The 25,075-nt window shown below is 38.8% G+C and overlaps 1 protein-coding gene and 1 non-coding gene across 2 annotated transcripts; one reads left to right on the forward strand and one right to left on the reverse strand.

Annotated features, from left to right (window-relative positions):
* Positions 1 to 21,733: 21,733 nt before the first annotated feature.
* On the reverse strand, positions 21,734 to 21,840 carry LOC111895231 (small nucleolar RNA R71). Its single transcript, XR_002851500.2, has one exon. It is a non-coding gene; the product is annotated as a small nucleolar RNA R71 (small nucleolar RNA).
* Positions 21,841 to 22,906: 1,066 nt separating this feature from the next.
* LOC111895207 (uncharacterized) lies at positions 22,907 to 23,218 on the forward strand. The gene has a single exon (XM_023891308.2). The coding sequence runs from the start codon at positions 22,907 to 22,909 to the stop codon at positions 23,216 to 23,218; it is 312 nt and encodes a 103-aa protein (XP_023747076.2).
* Positions 23,219 to 25,075: the final 1,857 nt, after the last annotated feature.

The raw sequence follows: 25,075 nt of genomic DNA on the forward strand, positions 1-25,075 counted from the left end.
CCAACATCATAATACAACCTTTTATTGAAACTCAAGGACCTAGATCTCATGCATGGTGAAATCCCCACGTCCAAGATGCCATTTTTATGAGTCTGCAACTCCAATAGATCAGAAATATGAAGTATCTAAGCTTATGGAGGCCATTTGCACAAAAGTCTCCACCTTTGGGACTTAAACCCTAGAAAATGACCTTTTAAGCATATAACATGAACCAAGTGGCAAGATCCGAACTTTATACCTAGAAATGAAGCTTTAGCCCTTGAAAAGTTCAGATCTACACTTGAGCACCACTTCTAGCCTCTCCAACAAGCTCTTCTTCTTCTATGCAACCTTGAAATGGCACCACCAAGCTTAGAATACACACACAATGGCCTAGGAACGAGGGTACACTCTTTTTATGGTTTCACTCTGAGGGATGGTGGCTGAAAAGACCAGCCACATGTTCCTTATATAGCCCCATCAAAGGAATTTAGGGTTTGGGTCTGAATACATTATGCCGGGCGTAACCTTGGGTACGCGCCGCGTACCTGAGGGAAAACGCGTCCAAAATGAGGCGCGCGAGTACGCGCAGCGTACACCTTGTACGCCCAGCGTACTCGCCTACCATGAAAACCCTAATTCATAAACTTAACCAAGATGCAAGGCCAAAAGAAGAATACCTGGATTTCGGGCTGTTACAATTCTCCCCCACTAGAATCAGACTTCGCCCTCGAAGTCTCATACCGAAAACAACTCCGGATACTGATCCCGCATCTCAGACTCGGTCTCCCACGTCAGCTCGGACCCTTTCCGATGTTGCCACTGCACTTGTACCAGGGGTATTTCCTTGTTCCTCAAAACCTTAACTTTCCGATCCCTGATCGCTACTGGTCTCTCCACATAGTTCAGGCCTGCATCCACCTGAATATCATCCAATGGCACCACTGCCGATTCGTCGGCAATACATTTCCTCAACTGCGAGACATGAAAGGTATCATGTGTCACACCCCCAAACCAGAACGGCGGAAACGTTCGGGGGCGGAGGACGTCATATTCAGTATCATAACAGTTCATAGAAAGGAAAGTACACACCACCATATATATTAAAGTTTCCAAAATGTTTACATAATCGTATTCGTTACTTGTTCAAAAGATAAATACAAAACATCCTTCAAAAGAAGTAATTAACGTCAGCACGTTAATCCCCAAAAGTTGATTTCCAAATCTGCTTAGCGGTTCCCTGAGAATACAAGTTATTTCAAAGAAAAAGTGTCAACAATTAAGTCGGTGAGTTCATAAGTAGTGTTTTGAGAAAATGTACGCCATTCGAAAGTTCGTGTATGTTTTCCAGAAAACGCACTGTTTCAAATGTAAGGAGTTATGATTTGTTGTGTTGAAAATGAATGTATTAGATCCAGAAAATCTCATATTTTCCCTAATGGTTGAGGTATGATTTGTTGTGTTTTCCAAGAAAAACCCTTATTTTCTTATAAAAGTATGAAATGCATATGAATGTTCGTGTTATAAGTTGCAACTAATTGTACCGAGAAAATCCCTTATTTTCCTATTAGTTGTTTGGTTTGTATACAGGAAAAACCCTTATTTTCCTGACATAACTGGCAGTCTCTAAGACCGAAAATCGCAAGCAACCGACGTGCTCGAAAGGTGTGGCATAGTTTTATATAATAAAGCTATACGAAGATCGCATTTGTTAGATGAAGAATAGTTTTAATAGCTACTCTTTCATAAAAGCATAATACCATAATAATTGTATATCCGATGAGTTTTATAACCATACTAAACATAATATGCCTGTAGCGACGTTCTTCAGGCGTCGTAGCGTTATGACAACTGTCACCCCAAAAGACGGACTGTAGCTAACAGTCAGGGCGCGGGATCATGACTTCCCGTATAGATCTATACACATTTGACACGTTCTCCGAACGGGAGACTCTGGTTATAGACAGGACTTGTAGCGATACCTTTTATCAAAAAGGCAGTGTTTGAAGATGTACACGTCTCATGGATTCTCAACTAAGTCTGTATTAAAGTAGTAGTTTTGTATGCAAAGTTTATCCTTTTTCACAATGTTTGACAAAGCATAAATCATAAGTTTTTAGAATGTATAAAACGGTTTAGCAACGAAGAATACTTTGGAATTTCTAAATACTTTGTATAAATCTAGTGCATGCGAAGTATGACAAGAGTTTTCACATAGTAGTAATAAATCACAAGTGATTCATTTGATAAAAACGAGTAAAGTTAAATTTTTGATGTAGAAGACAAGTTTGTAAACAAAACATATATATGTATATGGTTATATATATGTATAAGTTTTAAAGGATGATTTGGCATGTTTCGTAATTGTTGTTCATATTCTTACGTTTTTATTAGAAACTTTGCATGAAATAATCCTTAAGTTTGATACTAAAGACCTTTTTGTACTTATTACTTTTGTAAAAATGGTCATTAAACATATTTAAATGATTGTGTTTTAACTTCCTTAATGTATAAACATTACTCAAAAATGTTAGAAGGTGTTAATAAATCTATAAACCACTTTTGACAGTTTTACCCTTTACTGTCCTTGTTTTTAGAAAACTCATAGAAAAATCATCGTAAGTCAAAAACTGAATCCGTCACCTCTGAGAGTTTATAAAATAAGTCTACTTTGCTCCTAATTTTTATTATGATTTTTAGTGGTCTCAAACTAGTGTGAAAATGAACATCTTCACAGACTGGTCCGAAATCACTTCTGAAATGACAGGCAGTTTTATAAAAATCGCCATAAATTGTAGAAAAATCGTATGAACGCGTGCGAGTAGTCCTTAGAAAGGTATAAACTTGAACTATTTGCATATTTTACAGTTTTGAATGATATTAAGTTTAAGATGGTCAAAACAGTCCGTGAACAGGACTCAACTTTTCTGTAGAAAGTTGTCATATAAATTTAAGTTATGTTTAGTGTTCTAACTTGTATTCCCCCCCTTAAAACTTGAATAAAACATGAAAATGTAGGGGTATGAACTCACCTTATGTGAATACTTGAAGAATGGAAGGTTGAAGATGAACTTTTGGTTGTTGGTTTGATGCTCCAAAACAGCCACTCTTTTGGCTATGTTGCTGTCACGGAAATTTCACAGCAAAAGAGCAAGAAAAAGGGTAGTTTACTCACTGTTTTGAATCAATAATTTTGAGTATCATAACAAGTAACTTCCAGGGGTATTTTGTGGTAAAATATCAAGCAAAAAGGAAGGTGTAGATGGGTGAAATGGTGGCTGAAACACAAAAGGGACAGCAACCCTTTTGTTCATGGTTTTGATGGCTTTGGAAGGAAGTTCTTGTTCTTGAAAATGAGATGAAGGTTGAGAGTAATTCCATGGAGTATTGGCTGGTCAAATGAGGGTAAAATGAAGAGTAAATTTCGTGGATATGAAGGAGGAAAGAGTGGAAGAGGATAAGGGGACAAAACCTAGACTAGCTTGTGATGGGATGTGAGTTTAAGTGATGTGATCTTGTCTAGCCACTTGCTTGGGTGGTTGCTTAGAGATAGAGTTAGTTAACTAACTAACTACTAGATATTTAGTTAGTTAGGAGTTCTAGGTAAGGAGAGGGAAGGTCTTAATCTTGAAAATTAGAAGAGGGATTAAGAAGCATTCTTAGTAAAATGTCTTAAGTGATTAAGCACTTATTAGTTAAGTTGGCACTTATCTCCACCAATTCTCTTATCTTAATTGATTTAGAAATCATATTCCTTACATGAAATCACTTTAGGTAATGACCCATAACTAGTTATTCACTAGATAATAATACATATGTACAAATACATACATGTATACTTAGTATAAAATAACAATGTAGTTTTTGTGTATTTGAACTTTAATGTTTATGTTTTATTCTTTTTATTCAAAAACACTTGGATACATTTTAATTATACCTTATAATAATTCATTTTATATTTTAATTTATTTAAATATAAAATTTATTGACCAATGTATAATTTCGTGACATTTAACCGGTTAACCATATCGTTAAACACGTTTTGTCACTTTGGTTCGTATATTTGTCGAATTTAGATCCTACACAACTATTAAGCACACGTTTTACATAGAACCTAACTTAATTATCAACTAGATACATGTTGTTACAAAAATTAAGTTTGTTGCGTTCAAATGATGTTATATGCTAATTTCACAAACCGGTGATGGTTCGTAGCCATACATCATAACGAAATTTATCAATAGCTACTTGTTTTATATTTCACAGTAACTTATTTAAATAAAAGAGGTTAAATTCCTTCAACCATTCTTGATGAAATACTCATATTGCTTAATAATCAAAACATAGCATCGTACGATCGTTTCTATTTTTACCAATTGTTACATCATGAATCTGCCCCAACTCAGCAGGTAGCTCCAACCGGTAGGCTACCCGGCCCACCCTAGCAATTATCCTGAAGGGTCCAATATACCGAGGTACCAACTTGCCCCTTTTCCTGAATCGTATCACCCCTTTCCAAGGAGAGACCTTTAGGAGCACAAGGTCGCCAACCTGAAACTCAAGCTCGGACCGCCGCCTGTCCGCATAACTCTTCTGGCGACTCTGCGCAGTCAACAACCTCTGCCTGACCTGCTGAATCTGCTCGGTCGTCTGGAGTACAATCTCCGTGCTACCCATCACCCTCTGCCCCACTTCTCCCCAACAGATGGGGGTGCGACACCTCCGACCATACAACAGCTGAAAAGGTGGCATACCAATGCTCGAATGATGGCCGTTGTTGTACGAAAACTCTGCTAAAGGCAGATAGGTGTCCCAGCTCCCTCCAAAATCTAAAACACATGCACGGAGCATATCCTCAAGCGTCTGAATCGTCCGCTCGCTCTGTCCGTCTGTCTGCGGGTGGTATGCGGTACTAAAATGCAGTCTCGTACCCAACTCCTCATGAAACTTCTTCCAAGACCTGGAAGTAAAATGCACATCACGATCTGACACAATCGACATCGGAACCCCATGCCGCGATACCACCTCCCTCACGTATAATTCCGCCAACTTCTCCGTAGAAGAGCTCTCGCTGATGGCTAGAAAATGAGCGCTCTTCGTCAATCTATCCACGATCACCCAAATCGCGTCGACTCCCCTCGCAGTCCGTGGCAATTTGGTGATAAAATCCATAGTAATCTGTTCCCACTTCCATTCGGGAATCTCTAGCGGCTGCAGCTTACCGTGCGGACGCTGGTGCTCGGCCTTAACCTGCCGACAAGTCAGGCATCTCTCGACAAACCATGCAACATCCCTTTTCATACAGGGCCACCAATACTCCTTCCTTAGATCCAAATACATTTTCGTAGCCCCGGGATGAATCGAGAATTTCGATCGGTGCGCTTCCTCCATCAAAATAGTGCGCATACCGCCCACAAACGGTACCCTGGAAAGTCATAAGCCCTCGACCATTCGTAACGAATCCTGATACCTGAACCACTACCCGCTCCCTCTTCTGGTTTTCTGGCTTCATAACCTCAGCCTGAGCTCCTCGAATGGTATCTAAAATCGGGGTCATCACCGTCAACCTCATACAAATATCTCGGATCGGAGCGCTTTCCGCCCTACGGCTCAACGCGTCGGCTACCACATTAGCCTTACCCGGGTGGTACAGGATCTCACAATCGTAATCCTTCACCACATCCAACCATCTCCTCTGTCGCATATTCAGGTTTGGCTGATCCATCAAGTACTTTAGACTCTTCTGGTCCATGTAGATGGTACACCGAACCCCATAAAGATAATGCCGCCAGATCTTGAAGAGTTAGAAAATCCTGTCCTGTTCTTTGACAAATTCGACTTAGGCTTAGCCTGAGTTGATTTTGGCAAACATCTGTTGTTTTTACGAAAAACCTGTTTATTCTCTTGAAATTTTTTGAATTTTTTGTTTAGTGTTGTATTCAAGTCTCCATTTCTAGAACGAGTTCTGGGATTTTTTCTAGTTAAAGATCGTCCCCGAAATTCATTCTGCCCTCTTTTTATTGTATGAGATACAAACATCCGGTTTGTACAATTTCTTGCAATGTGTCCAGCAGTGCCACAGTTAAAACAGATTTGTTTGTTTTTAATAGTTTTGGCACTGCTGTTGACAACGTTATTCTTTCCTTTTCCATTTTTAACACTTTTACACTTGCAAGATCCATCACATGATTTAGTAACAAATGTGTTAGATGTAGAAACATGTAAAACAGGTTTAGCAGTTTGATCAGAAACAACACTATTAGAAACAACATTATTAGACTGAAATAAAATACCCCCGACACAAAAACACTTGTGTTTGATTTTGACACAGATTCATTATTGAAATTAACACCAGACTCACTCACAACATTATTTGACTCAAAAGATTCAGCTGCATGCTCCCCCTGAACTATGGAAATATCTGCACTTGAGGTAGAAATGTTAGTATGCAAACTCTCATAATTAGACTGTATTTCCTGCTCAGAAGCTGACTTTCCATACACCATGCAAGGTTCTCTGTCAATTTCTTCTTGAGACAGAGGAATAGCAGTATAATTGTGATTGAAAGCATGAGGGACACTCTCAAAACCTAATCCGACTTTTATTTGATTACCATGAGTGATATCTCTCCAGTGTGATTGACCTTCAATTAATTTTGCAATTTTTTCACTTGACCCATCGTATTTTTTGAAATTAAATTCAGCTTTTTCAAAACAATTTTTCAATGTGTCAAGTTCCATGGTTACAGCAGCAAGTTTTCTTTTGAGATGATCATAGTTCTCGCATTTGTTGCTGTAATCCTCTTGCAATTTTTTAAAGTCTTTTGTTTTATTTTCTAATTGAGTTTTTAAGGGCTTTTGATTTTTTCTAAGAGTATATCCCTCATATTTCAAGTCCTCGTTCTCTCTTTTGATTATCTCAATTTCATCTCTCAAAAACTTAACAGTTTTAATACAAGATTGAGAACAACCAAATTCACTAACCTCAGATTTGACTGGTTCAGGAGTGGTTTGTACCATGAATGCAAATTGCAAATTCATCATCTACTCCTCTGGATCTGCTTCTATTTCTTCACTTGCATCCTTGACTTGAGCAAGATTTGCCTTTTCAGGTCCCGAAATGTTTAGGTCCTGAACTTGATCTTCCCAGTTGAACGATTGAGCTACCATTGCCATGTTTGCAGACTGATTGTTTGAAGATGATCCTCTGTTGTTGCTGTGAACGTAAGTTACTGGCACCATGGTTCTTTCAGAGTTTTCTCGTTGATCGGGTTTTGGACATTCCCTTGCAAAGTGTCCTGGTTCGTGACAATTATAACAACATAACTTTCCTTTGCTAAACCCCGTCTTTTTATCTGAATTTACACCCCAGTTGTTCTTTCCATTCTTTTCTGAGAATTGTTTAGCCCTGAATATTTCCATTGCCATTTGCCAAGTAATATCCATCTTTTCCACATCTTCAGGATGGATTTGATCAAGATCAGTGAATGAGAGTTGTGGAGAGGGCTCTCCAGCAACAAAGGCATTGTAGCAGTTCACTAACCTAGTAGCTAGAGCCATATTTTCCTCCTTTTCCTTTGTAAACGAACTTTGGGAACCAATTCCATGAGATTGAACTGAAACACCTGTGGAAGAACTAACACTAGAACCAACTTGAGATATGTTTTGAGGGATTTGAGTTTGTTGCATTTTAGGTATATTGTATGGTATGTTTAGATGGGCTGCATAAGGTTGAACTTAGGGAACCTGGACTTGAGTATTTTGATGGGTGGTAAAGCTTGAGAAAGCGGTGTTGTTGTTTTGAATTCCAAGATTGGCTGTAGAGTACGAATTGACATGGTTGATTTCTGTTTGTTTATCATCAAGATCGCAAGCTTTGATGATTGCCATTGTTTCAGACAAGCTTAAACGGTTCAGGTCTTTTGTCTTTTTAATCACCGAGACATTCATGTCCCATGATTTTGGAAGAGAATTTACTAGCTTCTTGTTGATTTTAGACCTAGTAACCATCACACCTGTAGAGCTCATTTCAGTGGTTAGTGTGATAAATCTTTGCAATTGATTATCCAATGTTTCTCCCAATAAATAATTGAACATGTTGAATTTCTGTCGAAGTATGTCTTGTCGGCTTTGCTTCATGTCTTCATTTCCTTCATAAACTTTTATGAGCGCTTCCACAATGCTTTTGCTGATGTATATTCACGAAATCCTTGTGCAATCTCAGGAGACAACGCCATAGTGAGTGTGGCAAGTGCCTTTTCTTATTCTTCAACTCTTTCAAAGTCATCATCAGTGTAATTTTCAATCTATTTGTCAATTACCGTACCATCTTCTAGAGTAGAAGTAATACTAATTGGTCCTCTTAAAATACTTCTCCAAATCTTGAAATCCTTCATTTTGATGTACTTTTCAATTTGATATTTCCATTCAGGAAATCCTTCAGCTGATAGCAATCTAGGAATACGAGTAGTGGTTCCCATAATTGCATCCAAATCTTGATGAGCAATCATGCTTTGAGATTCCATACTAGATTTCAACCGTACACCCAACCACAAAACAATACTAACGGTAAATAGTTTCAGTCGCACACTCTGACAGCACACAGGATTCAGCCGCACACTCTGACAGCAAACAGATCCAACAACATACACTTTCAACCGCACACGAGTATCAGCACACACCAACCGCACACGCTTCAACAGCAAACTCCTAGCCGCACATGCTTCAACATATACGCTCCACCGCACACACACTTTAACAGCAAACCTTCAACAGTTAGCAGCAAACCTAAAAATTTTATTTTCAGATGAAATTTGATTTCAGGCTTTTACAAACCAAAAACAAATCAACAATCAATCCTTTGAACAAAAAATACGTCAATTGATACCAAAATGGCTCTGATACCAATTGTAAGTCCCCAAAATTGCTTGTGTATCAATCGGATCTAATTGATGGTGCGGAATCCCAATCAATTGGATGATGTCAGATCAAATAGAAGAGAACGAGAAGAAGAATTAAGAGAATCTATTGTAAGGAGCATCAATCATATCATCAATACATTAGATTCATCTTAATTCTTCTTCTCGTTCTCTTCTATTTGATCTGACATCATCCAATTGATTGGGATTCCGCACCATAAATTGGATCTGATTGATACACAAGCAATTTTGGGGACTTAAAATGTAGGAGCTGTCATAACAGCTGCAGGAACTGCTGGCCAAGCAGTTCATTTGACCTAGCATTTCTCCATGCGGAGCACCGATCCTCTTCGTCAGGAAGAAGGACGGTTTGCACCAGATGTGCATTGATTATAGGGAGTTGAAGAAGTTGACGGTGAAGAACCGTTATCCACTCCCAAGGATAGACGATCTCTTTGATCAGTTGTAGGGAGTATCTTGGTTCTCCAAGATTGATTTGAGGTCAGGGTATCATCAGGTCAGGGTCAGAGAGGAGGGCGTGGAGAAGACCGCATTTCAGACTCGTTATGGCATTACGAGTATGTGATGATGCCATTTGGTGTCACCAACATGCCAGAAGTATTCATGGACCTAATGAATCGGGTATGCAGACTGATGCTTGATAGCTCGGTCATCGTGTTCATAGATGATATCTTGGTGTATTCCAAGAGCTGAGAGCAGCACGAGGAGCACCTCAGGGAGTTATTGGGAGGTCTGAGACGAGAACAATTGTATACTAAGTTCACAAAGTTTGAGTTTTGGTTACGAGAGGTCCAGTTCCTTGGACATCTCGTTAACCAGGAGGGGATTTTGGTCGATCCGGCCAAAGTCAACGTAGTCATGCAGTAGGAAGTGTCGAGATCTCCTTCATACATCATGAGTTTTCTGGGATTAGCAGGGTACTATTGGAGATTTATACGGGATTTCTTCAAGATTGCAGTACCCCTAACTCATCTGACGAGGAAGGGGGTAGATTTCTAGTGGGGCCCTGTGCAGTAGAGGACGTTTGAGACCCACCATCAGTGGTCATGCGAGACTCCAGTTTTGACACTCCCAGAGGGAGTTGAGGATTTTGTGGTGTTCTGTGATGCATCCATCACAGGACTGGGGTCCGTCCTCATGCAAAGAGGACGAGTGATAGCCTACGCATCGCGGAAGCTGAAGCTGCATGAGACAAGATACCCTACGCATGATCTAGAGCTGGGAGCGGTGGTGTTCACTCTCCAGATATGGAGACATTATCTATATGGGGTCTGTTGTACCATATACACGGATCACAAGAGCTTGATAGACATCATGGATCAGCCGAACCTGAAAATGAGGCAACGCAGGTGGTTGGATGTAGTAAAGGACTACGATTGCGAGATCCTTTACCACGCCGGTAAAGTGAATGTGGTGGTGGATGGCTTGATTTGCAAGTCAGATGGGTCTTCCACCCCAATGATATGTATGAGAGATGCTCAGGTTGAGAGCATATGACCTGAGAACTGGAAGTTGGAGAGGATCAGGGGTGAGAACACCCAGTTTGTGCAGGATATCCGGGGATTATTCACCCGATGCAGTCGGGTTTGGGTTCCGATGTCTGGTGGGGTCAGGCAGACAGTCATGGAGGAGGCTCATAAGTCTCACTTCTCTATTCACATGGGGGCCACCAAGATGTAACGAGACCTGAGTTTGAGTTATTGGTGGCCATGTATGAAGTGAGAATTCGCTTGGTATGTCGACAGGTTCTTGACATGTAGGATGGCCAAGGTCGAGCATCAGAGGTCGCATGGTATACTGCAACCTCTAGAGATTCCCATGTTGAAATGGGAACAGATCATGATGGATTCCATTACCAAGTTGTCGCGGACGGCGAAAGGGTTTGATGCTATATGGGTCATCGAGGATCGATTGACAAAGAGTGTCCATTTCTTGGCTTTTCGGGAGAGTTTGTTGGCCGATAAGTTGGCCAACGTGTATGTTCGTAAGATCGTCGCTCACCATGGGGTTTCATTCTCCATTTTTTCCGACCGGGATGTTAGATTTACCACCCGTTTCTGGCAGAAGTTCCACGAGGAACTGGGCACGCGGACCAACAGTCAGAGTAAGCGGACCATTCAGACCCTTGAGGATATGTTGAGGGTGTGCGTTATTGACTTCGGTGGGAGCTAGGATTCCACCCTGCCCTTTACATAGTTCGCCTGTAACAACATCTATCATTCCAGCATTGGTGCCCCACCTTTCGAGCTGTTATATGGGCGGAGATGTCGCACCCTGGTTTGTTGGGGGTGAGGTTGGACACAAGGTGATGGGACGGATGGAGGTAGTCTTGCAGACTACCAAGAAGATTCAGCAAACTAGGAAATGACTGCAGACCGCTCAGAGTCGACAAAAGAGTTACATCGACAGACGTCGATCTGAGTTAGAGTTCCAGGTGGGTGATATGGTACTCCTGAAGGTCTCACCCTGGAAGGGTGTGATCCGCTTCAGGAATAGGGGAAAATTGGGTCCCCGCTACATTAGACCGTTCAGGATTGTTGTTAGGGTTGGCAAGGTGGCATACATGCTAGAGATACCATAGGAACTTAGTCGGATTCATAGCACTTTCCATGTTTCGAAATTATGAAAGTGCATTATGGATCAGGAGGCAGTGGTGTTGTTGGATGATATACAGGTTGATGAGCGCCTGAATTATGTGGAGAGGCCGGTGGCCATACTATAGAGGAAGAAGAAGGTTCAACGGAACAAGGATATACCTTTGGTGAAGGTATAGTGGGAGCATCGGAGGGGATCCGAGTGGATGTGGGAGCCCGAGTCTGAGATGCGGGAGCATTACACAGATTTATTTGCCGCAACAGACTTCAAGGACAACGTCTTAGTCAAGTGGGGGAGAATTGTAACATCTCGAGATTTGGCAGGTATTCATGAACCCTCTTCTATCATTATCTATTCATTTATAGTCCTTGGGGTTGGAAATGAAGAGCCAAGATAAGTTTAAGGGCCAAGTTTGCAAATTTGGGCCAAGAGGAGTACACTGCGCGTACATAAGAGTACGCTAAGTGTACTAGGGTCCGCCTTAGTACGTTGGGTGTACACTTGTGTACGTTGGGCATACTAATGTCAGGGTGAAACCCTAATATTTAGGGTTTGCGGCCTATATAAGCAACACTATGAGCATCAAAACCTCCACCTCATCTTCCACAGATTACATTTGTCCTCCCCAAACCCCTAGCCTTTCCTTTGTGAGTTTAAGCTTATTTGGTGTGTTTTTGATTTCTTTAAGACGAAGGTATTGCATCAAATAGTTGGAGAAGAAGATCAAGCTTGTAGATATGAAGTTAGCTTGTGCTCAAGAAGCTCCAGAAGGTATAAAGTTCCAAACTTTATGTATATATTCATAGATCTCACCATTTTACTTTAGTAGAAGCATTTCTTGTCCCAAAAACCATAAGGTGGTGTATGATGCGATTTGGACGAAAAAGGCCGTCCTTCTAGACTCTTGAGGGGACTTTGAGTGATAAAAATGTGGTCCCATTAGCTGTATGTGTCCCATGCATGGAGAAATAAGGTCTTAATGGATTAATACCAAGCATTAAGAACTTTGTGGACGTCCAAAGTGATAAAGTTCATGACTTTATGGATCCTAGGCATGTTAGGTCTTTGGATATGAAGTTTGGGCTTAAGTGCTTAAGTCATTAAGAACTTAATAGGGTTTTGGCAAATTGTAGAGTACGCTCAGTGTAAATCTAGTACGCCCAACGTACTGGGTCAGCCACCTGATGGTGGTCAATGACTGGACGAGTACACCCCGCGTACGTCCTTTGTTGGGCCTTTGATAAATGGACTTTGGATTTTGGGCTGTTGATTGGCTAATTGGAATTGGGACTTTGCTGGACTTGGTAAATAAGGTATTTTGGGCCAGGTAGTGATAGTAGGTCATGGGGTTAGGCCCAATTAGGAGGTTGGGCCTAATTTAGTAAATTAGGCCAATAATGGGCTTTATATATGGGATTTCAAGTCAAGGACTGGGTAATTGGGCCTTGGCGCAATAAAGAGAATGGACTTAATGAATAGTGTGGACTTTTAGTTAAGAAGGTTATTTTGGGTATTAACTTAGTATTTATTGTGTAATAGTTTGGGATTCCCGGTGAGACAACAGTCAGAGATTTATGGTATTTCAACACTACTTGTAAGGTGAGTTATCCTCACTATATTAACAGGGTCTAAGGAACCAAGGCCGCCCCTTTATGGATTTGTAACTGGTTTATGGCATGATATGTTATTTATTACATCCTGGTAGTTAGGATGGTGATATGCTTATGCTTGGTGACTTGGTTAGGTCGGTGTCCCGGTTATAGGATGATGTTATGTTAGTGACCGGTTAGGTATGTATCCTGGTTATTGGGAAGTTTCTATGATTAGTGATCTATTAGATCGGTTAGACTGTTATATGATATGAGCTAGCGCATGATATTTACATGCACATGTTTGTTTGGTTGGGGATGGGTTAAGGCGGTCCTGCTTTGTGTTGTAGGACAACATACCTTGCGAGCTGTCTAGATAGGTTGTAGGTCATGGGTTTTATACAAACAATCCTATGTGTACATGCAACCCTAACATTGGATCTAGGTTTTCACTATTAGATACATAACATTATGAACACATAATAAAACCCTAATCATGATTGCTATTTTCGAAATTAACCAAGAAGGTTAGATTACATACCTCTTGTTGTTATATTGTAATAACAACTTAAATCTTCAAACCTAAAGTCTTGAAAGCAAGCACCAGAAGTGTAGTGCCTCTAATGGCTCACAAACACCAAGAGCAAATGGAGAAGGTATAAAGAGAGAGGAGAGGTATAAGAATTCGTCCTTAGATGCTCTAGGGATCAAGTGCACGAATTCCTAAGGCCTTAGGGGTCTTTATATAGGGTTGGGATTAGGGTTTCAGTCCTTATCCTTATCCAGTTACTTGCCCACCAAGCAACCACAAGATAAGCCTTGAAAACCCTTATCTCTTGGACCTTGGACGATTTCAAGGATCTCCTTATCCTTGAATTCGTCCATCCTTTAACAAGGATAACCATTGCCCTATTTTGCAACTATCACATAATTACAATTCAGCCCCTCTAGTTTAATTAATTACATTTGATCACAAAATTAATTCTTAATTAATTATTGACCAATATTAATTAAACAAATATGATTTGTCCTTTAATATATTATTCTTATAACATATTAATAAATCATAATAACCTCTCTCTTTATTTATTTCTCCAATCAAGTTGCTTTGGTGAAGGCAACTCAAAAGGACCATGCACCATCGGGTCAAGTACATACCAAAATAGTTATGGACTTAGACACTAATCCAACAGTCTCCCACTTGGATAAGTCTAATAACTATTATGCGTATGACTTCAGATCCTGATCTGCAATCGTAACTTTCCAAAACCGTTGTCAACTCTGGTCCTATCAGATACGCGTGTCCTTAAGATAAGGGATCATATATTCCTCCATTCTAGATATCATATGAGATATGATTTTAAATCATTCTCTTTGTACTATATCTCGATTCCCAATTTATGACGACTGACTAATTGAACAAATCAAATTAGCCCTAGCCCGGCCGAGCATTTACGTTTTTCATCACTAAACCATCGAGGGGCCCAAAGATATCGCTTTTATCCTTCTTTGGATAAAAGGAATGGATAAACTTTGATATAATGCTCGCTTGCACTCACTCACCGAATCACACACAATAATATGTTTTATAACACCAAGTTACTAGTGCGTTTACATATTATCAATGTGCAACCGATTCGCAAGATACAACTCACACATCTCGGTTTCAATAATATAAGATGTTATCGTCTCACCAATCACTCGTGATACAATCCATGGAGTGATCCAAGTGAGCGTGGGTTTAATCCAATGCTCAAATCATATTCATAAGCACTCATGAACGTTGCAACAAACATTTGCTTATGTCTAATACTCTTTCAGACAATCCACACACCAATTCACGACAGTCTTCATTCATATCTACTTCCAACATATGAACGACTGTGGCCCGTTCGAATAATTCGATTATTCTTAATAAACTCAATTATTCTAGAAGTCAAAACATGCAAATGTGAAACACAAGAATAATACTAATCCCATATGGCCTTAATCCTTTGAGCATAAATAAAACACCTTTCATTTATCACCATATTGATTACTCATTATTTGTCGTTTCGGGTAATCAACTTCTTACTTGAATTATTACACTTGTCCCATGCTCCTAGCATGCACACAATGTTTACCTATGGTTGTTACTTTGTGAGATAGATCACATTGAACACATTTCCAATCATTCTCATTTCACAGCTCCAAATCCTTTTCATAAGTGAAAGAATATCAAATTCTTGCTACTTATAGAATATGCTAGATTCTAACATTTTATGCAATGATCCTTTTGTGATTTCACTGCACCAAAGTCACAAAGACTATTGCCAATGATATTACAAAGTCCTCTATCAGAGATTGTTACAAGACAATTCCTTAGATATGATGTCTCTCACTCAAAGTACATTCCTTTGAACATACTTTTGCATAAAAGTTTCTAATCTAGTCATAGATTATCGATATTCAATTCCCAATGTGGATACATTTCCATATTTTCCATATGACAACTTATTCTTAATAGAATCTTATCGATTCATAATAATGTCGACATGGTCCATCCAATATGAAACATTTCCACAATTTCCATATGACAACTCATTCTTAATAGAATCTTTTATATTCATAATAATGTCGATATGGTCCATTCAATACCATGCTTCCAACTACTCACAAGCAACCAATCCTCATCGAACTTTGGATTGTCCTTTGATAGTTGTTTAATTATTTTAGTCTAAACCGATTCTAGTCCTTTTTCCCTCTAAATGCACTAGACATTTGGAAAATTTTAGAGTGGTCAAACATTAAAGCATTTGCAATCGATCCTATACTCGAAGCGTATGGGACACGACGCATAATGTTTTATTTGCTATGTTCTCAAAATTCGAATTGTGAAGAGGAATGTCGTAATCATAATCGAAATTTTAAGAACACACTATGTACCCTTGACTAAATTTATTAACATTTCTCAACCTAAACCTTTAGATTTGAAATGAAGCATAATATTCTCTCCCTTAATTATAGCAAAACAACTATTCCATCCTTGCAACTTTGCAAACAATGACTCTTGTTTTCTATAATTAATATTGCCAACTTGCAATACTTTCCTTAATAATCATACAATCATAACATTTATGCTCCCACTATCATGATGATTATTATAAAACATAACACTTATGCTCCCACTAGCTTCGACATGTATTCATAAACATCTTAACTTTCAGAAAACAATACTTATTGAATTTCTTAAGTTCATGTTTCTAATACTTAGTGCTTTGATAATCCTTTATCAAGGCTTCTTGAACTTATACACCTTTGCCTTCGATAGTTCATATGTGTGTCTAAACAATTAATACTAATTGACAAACCTCACAATTCAAATTATGGAAAGGGATACCGTAACCATGATTGAATTCGAGAATGCAATTTTACAATTACCGTCTTCTTAAAATCTTTCTTAGTGAAAGCATTTCCTCACAATCATTTTCATGAAGGAGGAAATCTTATGACACTTAGATTTAAACGGTGTATGTGTTCCTATCCATGAGAATTTGTTAAAACCAAGGTTTACGACAAATTCAAACTTATATGGATCGAACTTTCTTAATCTTGATTTCTTGCCTTATGGTAGCACAGCTGCCCACCACGTCTTCCAAGTAGTTAAGCAGCTCACCTATCAATGTACCTTTCATTGATTATGGTGCTTTGCCTTTTATGCGTTCAAAATGAGAACTCATAGAACTCACATGCATAATTAACTCGATTGGATTGGCACAGAAACAAAATAATGTCATCACGATAGGTTGTAAACCTCAACTCGTGTGCTAGTGATGATCGATAAGGTTTATTTGATTTGTTCTTGAAACCTTTCAAGACCATTAAGACTCCCACTAACTCCCTTACATATAAGATTCTCTTGTCAATAACCATTTCTTGACAAATATTCAAGAGTTAGTGTAGTTTTTATCAAAACACTTCATAAATTGGTCCTAGTTGGTCTTTGTCTTATTCAAGACATCACAACTTTCCACATTTGATGAATGTTATAAACCTTTAATACTTTTCACTCATTGTCACAATCTTAACTTTAAGACTTGTTATTTGAACGGAGTATGATTGACTTCTTGATTTAACCATTTCTTCAATTCTTGATTCCTCTTCTTAGACATACAATTGTACTAAGACTCATTTAGAGGATCAATTGAGATATGGTTCTTAATCATTAAGACCTATCATAAAGCAAAAAAGGCACTCTCCCATCTTCTTAGAATGGAGAAACTTTTATCTTTCTGCCTACTTGATTCTTCTTATTCGTTCTGCTATTGATCTAAACCCTTTAATCAATTCAGAATTACACTTAATCTTGTAAGTATAATCATATTTACTAAACCTTTAGTAAATCTTGACGAATATCTTTGTTACTCTTATGGTGGACTTGATCAACACGCAACTTTGTGTATTCGATCTCCAAGTCCTTCACTTGACACTTTGTCAATGAGTTAGTCTAATTTTCCAAATATGAAATTTCTCATTCATCGTGCAACCAAGTTGCATGATTCCAAATTTCTGTCCAATTGAAACTTGGGCGATGAGAAACTCTCCCTATTTGGTAAATTCTCGACTTTTCCATAAACACCATAAATAAGAATCATATCCATTCGTTGTAGAAATATGAAAACATCAATTTTCATAACGATTTCATTGCAAGGAAATAAAATAAATAAATAAGTCAAACAAAATTTATTTTATTTATAAAAGCAGCGGAAAACATTTGTCCTTAGATTCATCTTGCTCTCTCATCAAGGGTCTTTATATAGGGTTGGGATTAGGGTTTCAGTCCTTATCCTTATCCAGTTACTTGCCCACCAAGCAACCACAAGATAAGCCTTGAAAACCCTTATCTCTTGGACCTTGGACGATTTCAAGGATCTCCTTATCCTTGAATTCTTCCATCCTTTAACAAGGATAACCATTGCCCTATTTTGCAACAATCACATAATTACAATTCAGCCCCTCTAGTTTAATTAATTACATTTGATCACAAAATTAATTCTTAATTAATTATTGACCAATATTAATTAAACAAATATGATTTGTCCTTTAATATATTATTCTTATAACATATTAATAAATCATAATAACCTCTCTCTTTATTTATTTCTCCAATCAAGTTGCTTTGGTGAAGGCAACCCAAAAGGACCATGCACCATCGGGTCAAATACATACCAAAATAGTTATGGACTTAGACACTAATCCAACAGTAGGCTCTACCAGGCGGTCCAGTTATGCCTAAGGCTCGGGAGCGGTCCATATAGGCTGTAGGCCCTGCGAGGCGATCCAGTCAGCTGAAGGCTCATTATGCATGTTGTTCTGTATTTGTTGTTATGATATGATTATGGTTATATGAGGTTGGTATTTTGAGGGAACTCATTAAGCTTTCGAGCTTACAGATTTAGTTTATTGTTTCAGGTACATCAGGTGATCGCGGCAAGGCGAAGGCGTGATCGTATAACTCCTCAAGTTTTATTTATGTTTCTAGGAAAACTCTGATATTAGACTATTTTGAAAACAAATTTGTAATAACTACTATTTTAAATGTTTTGATAAAGTTTTAAATTGGCTTGAATTTTATGGGTGTTACACTCCTACTGCCCCCCTTGGCCTATGAGTTCTCTCTCGCGAAAGACTCCTGTCCTCTCAATGAAGACAACATTGTCACTCGGTCTATAGAAGAGATATCCAAAGGATTTATGTGGGTAGCTGATGAAAATACACCTCTCACTACGAGGTTCGATCTTGTCATGAGTCTCGCGTCTCACGAAAGCCTCGCAACCATAAACCTTGATCTGTGCTAACGAGGGAAGCTTCCATGTCCACATCTTGTGAGGTGTTTTGGCAACCTTCTTAGTTGGGACTAGATTAAGGATATAGGAGACAGTCTCTAAGGCATACCCCCAGAATGAGATAGGTAACGAAGCTCGACTCATCATGGAACGAACCATGTCCAACAAGGTTCGTTTGCGCCTCTCAGCCACACCATTAAGTTGTGGTGTCCTAGGTGGCGTCAACTGTGAAACAATCCCACATTCCTTAAGATAGTCTTCGAACTCAATACTAAGATACTCACCACTCGATCGGATCGAAGCATCTTTATCTTCCTGCCCAACTGATTCTCCACTTCTTGTTTAAACTCTTTGAACTTTTCAAAGGTTTTTGACTTATGTTTGATTAAGTAGATATAGCTATATCTGCTGTAATCATCAATAAAAGTCACATAGACGCGGTTAGTGATATGTGCATAGTTAGCCATATTTTTAGTATAGATTTTTATTCATTTTTAGCTAATTATGTGCATAATATGGACAAAGGTACTTAATAATGTATAAATTGTTTTTTCAGTCCAGAAGACATGCTTAGAAGAAAAAAGGAATAAAGAGAGGCAATTAGAAACCAAAGAATGAAGAAAAAGAAGATATTTGGATCTACTCGGCGAATCCACGAAGCTACTCAGTGAGTACCTGAGAATATTCGTGAAGAAAAGTCAAGAGTCCTTGATAAACACGTATTTTCCACATCTACTCGGCGAGTTGGGGACCTACTCGCCGAGTTGAACCTATTTTGTGATAAGTATAAATATGGAGCCTTATTCCGAATTGGGGAACTTTTCTGGCTTTTTGGGAGATACACCTGTGATTGAAGAACCCTTTGGAGACCTGAAGAATCCTAATCTTTGATCTTTTGAAGAACTCAAGGCGAATTAGGTTATATTTTCCACTTAATCTTGGGATTTAATCATGACTAGCTTAGTTAAATTCGTTTTTGAGCTTCTTTCAACTGTAATCATGAGCTAAATTCGTGTTGTTTCTGTTTAGGAAAAACCAAGTTACTCCTATGGTTTGATTATTACTTTTATTGATTGTTTATTGGTGATTTTATTAAATTAAGTTTGTTAAAGAACCTTATGCATTAACTATAACTATTTTTTGTTAATTGGAAGATAATTAAGCTGCATGAATATCTCTTAGTTGTTAACCTCATATGTTTCTGTGAACACTTCATCATATGTCTAGGATTAATGAACATGAAACTAGGATTAATTAGAGAATAGGTAAATTAATGTGTGAGCTTGTTTGTGAAACCAACAAACAAGAGGTTAGTTGAGTCACCAAGTTGATTAACCAATTACAAATCTTATTTAATCCAAATAAATGAACTAGGGAGTTAATTAGTTTAAACAATTGGCCACTGCTTGAATTGATTAATTTTCTAAGGGTTAGTAATAGTGAACATGAATCTAACCACTATAGTTGGTAACCAATAACAATTAATTATCATCTTATTATACAAATAACCATAGGAGTGAATTGGTTGGACCTAAACATAAACTTTCTATCAAATTTGGTGAATTTTTACTTGTTTTTAGTTGTTTAGTTAATCACTTGTTAGGTGGTGTGTTTAAGTTTCTAGTCTTGTAAAACTAGAGAAAAACCCTTAATTTTATTACTTGTTTAGTAAAAATTAGTTATTAGTTTAATTTTCGTTCCCTGAGTTCGACACCCTACTTATCCAACTATACCACTAAAAGACAGGTTCACTGCCTTTGTGTGCTAAATTTATAATTTAAAAGTAGGAATAAAACCAGTGCATTTCACACACATCAAGTTGTTGGCGCCGTTGCCGGGGAACGGTTCAAAAATTAAATCTAATTCCTAATTTAATCGATCCTTTGTGTGAGTTTTTCTTGCACGAAGTTAATTTTTTTTAGTAATTCAGTAAGTAGGTTAGGTTTTAGAATTTATTAGTTTTTTAGAAGTTTTTATTTAGTTTTTAATTGTGTTTAGTTGAGACAGGCTACTCGCCGAGTGCACTCGCACCTACTCGGCGAGTACCCTGCTGTTTGGCAATTAATTTTTATTTAGTTCAATTTCATTTTTTTGTTCTTTTTATGCGTTTTTCTTGTTTATTTGCAGGATTTTCATGACCAGAGGATCCAACACTCCACTAGTACCCCCTTTTGAAGACCCAGAATCCGCATTGAGAAAGAACAAAGGCAAAGACGTTGAAAGCTTGAATACACCTAAGAAGTCGCCTTTATCTAGCTTGAAGACTGTTTTTGGAAAGAAGCAGGGCAGAAAATCAGGAGCATACATCGCCTCTTTAGCAAGCGAAGACCTGATTAAAGAAGACACCGAGTACGAAACTGAAGAAGAAAAAGAACCTACATACAGGCATGACTCCGATTCCAGCGACGATTTAGCTATTACCATGGCTAACATCGATGAAGTTCCCATGGGCGAATGGAAGAAAAGGATACGCGATGACACTGGCTCGGGACTTGTGCAACCCGCAATTCCTGCAACTACCACTATTGAGCTAAAGGGTCACATTCTTGCTCTACTCAAGGAGATCCCCTTCTATGGAAAAGACCACGAAGATGCTTACAAACACTTGGATGAAGTCAATGATGTAGCTGATTATTTTCATGTTCCAAACGTGCCTCACGAAACTCAGCTACTTCGCATGCTTTCGGTTACATTGAAGGGTGCTGCAAAGGATTGGCTCAAGTCACTTCCCCCCCGGATCCATCACTACATGGGCCAAGATGAAATAAGAGTTTATGAATCAATTCCGCCCACCCTCCAAGATATCTAAGTTAAAGAAATCCATAGCCAACTTTGAACAACAAGATGGAGAGTCCCTTTATGAAGCTTGGGAAACGTATATGAGTTTACTAAGGAATTGCCCACATCATGACCTTAATAGTCAACAATAGGTATCCATTTTCTATGATGAAGTGAATGTTACAACAAGGCAATTACTTGAATCGCAAGGTCCACTCATGAAGAAAGCACCCCCGGTGATAAAACAACTAATTGAAGAATTCTATAAGCATTCTAGAGAATACCACAATCCAAGGAATGATGTGACTAGGGGATCAGCTTATGCAGCTTCAGAAGATTTGTCAGCAGTTATGGCTATGTTGAAAACCATGGATAGGAGGATGGATAAAACGGATCAAATGATACATGCTATTCGGGTGGGTTGTGAGAACTGCAATGGGCCTCATCTTACTAGAGATTGTGACTTAGATGAGAATGACAATAAGAAGGTGCAAGTGTGCTACTCAAGTGGTGGCCGATATGATGAAGATTGGCAGAAACCCAAGAAGGAGTGGCTTCCTTATGAGGATTACAAGAGGGATAAGGAGGATAAGTTTAAACAAAAAGGAACATGTTTTTACCAAAAGGAGGAGCCGACACAAGAAAGGAAACCAAGTTTGGAGGAGATGCTTACCAAGTTTGTAGCTGCTTCAGAAAAGAGACACAATGACCATGATACTGCAATACAAGAGACAAGAACAATGCTTAGGAATCAGCAAGCATCTATCCACAACATAGAGACACAGCTGGGGCAACTTGCTCAACAAATTACTCAAAGATCACCGGGAGAACTTCCTTGTAAAACCGAAAACAACCCACGAGGCGAACATATAAATATTGTGACAACTAGAAGTGGGAAGATAATTACCCCTCTGGCACCTATTCAGAATGAAGAGCCCAAGTAGTCACAAAAGGAGGCTACAAAAAAAATGAGCCAAAATAAAAATCTGCATGACACAGACCCTACTCTTTGAGTCCATGATATGGACTCGACGAGTCCAGTACCTAATATGAAAAATCAGACTCCAGCAAAACCATTTCAGCCTCCAATGCCATATCCAACCCGAGCTAAGTAAGAAAAGAAGGAAAAAGACTACCAGAAGCTCCTAGATCATATAAAAGCTCTTCAAATCAACATACCATTCATAGAAGCGGTTGCCCAAATGCCAAAATACGCCAAGTTTCTCAAAGAGCTTCTAAATAATAGAAGGAAGATGGAGGAAGTGAAGGAAGTAGTTCTTAATGAGAATTGCTCAGCAACCATGTTAAACAAGCTACCGAAGAAGAAGGGTGACCCGGGAAGCTTAACTTTGCCTTGCCAATTTGGGAATTTGGCCACCATTCCTGCTTTGGTTGATTCGGGAGCAAGTGTGAATCTCATGCCTTATTCATTTTTCAAGAAATTAGATCTCCCGGAACCAAGGCCAATTCGAATAGCAATACACTTAGCAAATAAAACAGTCACATTTCCATGAGGAATATGTGAAGATCTATTGGTGAAGGTAGATAAATTCGTGTTTCCCACGGATTTTATAATTCTAGACATGGAAGCGGATCCTCAAGTCCCGATCATCCTTGGAAGACCTTTCCTTAACACGGAAAGTGCTATAGTGGACATGAGAGACTCGAAACTTACTCTACGGGTGGGGGATGATTCAGTCACTTTCGGGGTTGATCAAGCTATGAAGCATGCAAGGAATAGGGATGACACGGCGTTTTCAATTGACATGTTGGATGAATTGATGGAGGAATGGGATAATGAAGATCCTAACAAGTCCACCATCATCTTTGATGAAGAACTTGATGCTGAAAAAGACCTACTGGAAATTGAGAGACTGCTGGAAGAAGCTGATTATGAGGAATTAATGAAGAACTCTGAGCACACTACTCATCGAGTAGACTCGATCTACTCGCCGAGTCCAGTTGAAGAAACCCGAGAAGTCGTGAATTCTGCAGAGGACTCGCCGAGTCCCTTACCTGTACTTGGCGAGTATAACATGCAGAATGCAAAAACAGAGCTCAAAGCACTACCAGATCACTTGGAGTATGCCTTCCTTGAAGATGGTCATCGAAAACCAGTTATAATAGCTTCTGATCTCTCCAAATCTAAAAAAGAATAATTAGTTCAAGTCTTGAAGAAGCGAAAGCGGGCCATTGCATGGAGCATTACCGATATCAAGGGAATAAGCCCCTCTTACTGTTCTCACAAGATTAACCTGGAGGAAGGAGCAAAGTCGGTTGTGCAACACCAAAGAAGATTGAACCCAAACATGCAAGAAGTGGTCAAGAAGGAAGTAGTCAAGCTCTTAGATGCAAGGATCATTTATTCTATTTCTGACAGTCCGTGGGTGAGTCATGTCCAAGTGGTGCCTAAGAAAGGAGGGATGACGGTCATAACCAACAAGAAGAACGAGCTTATTCCGACACGAACAGTAACCGGTTGGCGAGTGTGCATCGATTATCGAAAGCTAAACGATGCCACTCGTAAAGACCATTTTCCTTTACCTTTTATTGATCAAATGCTAGAAAGATTATCGGGCCATAGTTATTATTGTTTCTTAGACGGATTTTCAGGTTACTTCCAAATATCCATAGACACAATGGACCAAGAAAATACCACTTTCACTTGCCCAAGTGAGAGTTTTGCCTATCGTCGCATGCCCTTTGGGCTATGAAATGCACCTGCGACATTTCAAAGGTGCATGACGGCCATATTCCACGACATGGTGGAAAAATTCATGGAAGTATTTATGTACGATTTTTCTGTTTTTGGATCTTCCTTCCATGATTGTCTCACTAACCTTGATTTAATGTTTGCAAGGTGTGAAAAAACCAACTTAGTCCTTAATTGGGAAAAATGTCACTTTATGGTCAAGGAGGGTATAGTTTTGGGCCACAAAGTTTCCAAATCGAGAATTAAGGTGGATCAGGCAAAAATAAATACAATTGCCAAGTTACCTCCACCAACTAATGTGAAGGGCATTAGAAGTTTTCTAGGTCACGCAGGTTTTTACCGGCATTTCATAAAAGATTTTTCTAAAATAGCTAGACCTCTAACACAATTGCTTTTAAAAGATGCACCATTTAATTTTACTAAAGAATTTTTAGAGGCCTTTGAATTTCTGAAAAAAAAAATAACTAATGGCCCGATCATTATTACCCCGAATTGGGATTTACCATTTGAAATAATGTGTGATGCCAGTGACTTTGCATTAGGAGCTGTCCTAGGTCAAAGGGTTGATAAGCACTTTCGACCCATTTATTATGCAAGTAAGACTTTAAATCCTGCCCAAGAAAATTACACCACCACCGAAAAAGAATTACTAGCTGTG

This window comes from Lactuca sativa, chromosome 6 (genome assembly GCF_002870075.4).
Source record: "Lactuca sativa cultivar Salinas chromosome 6, Lsat_Salinas_v11, whole genome shotgun sequence".
Taxonomy (NCBI): domain Eukaryota; kingdom Viridiplantae; phylum Streptophyta; class Magnoliopsida; order Asterales; family Asteraceae; genus Lactuca; species Lactuca sativa.

Coding starts and splice junctions, on each gene's coding strand:
- LOC111895207 (XM_023891308.2), top strand. CDS start 22,907: ATGCCAAAATACGCCAAGTTTCTCAAAGAGCTTCTAAATAATAGAAGG.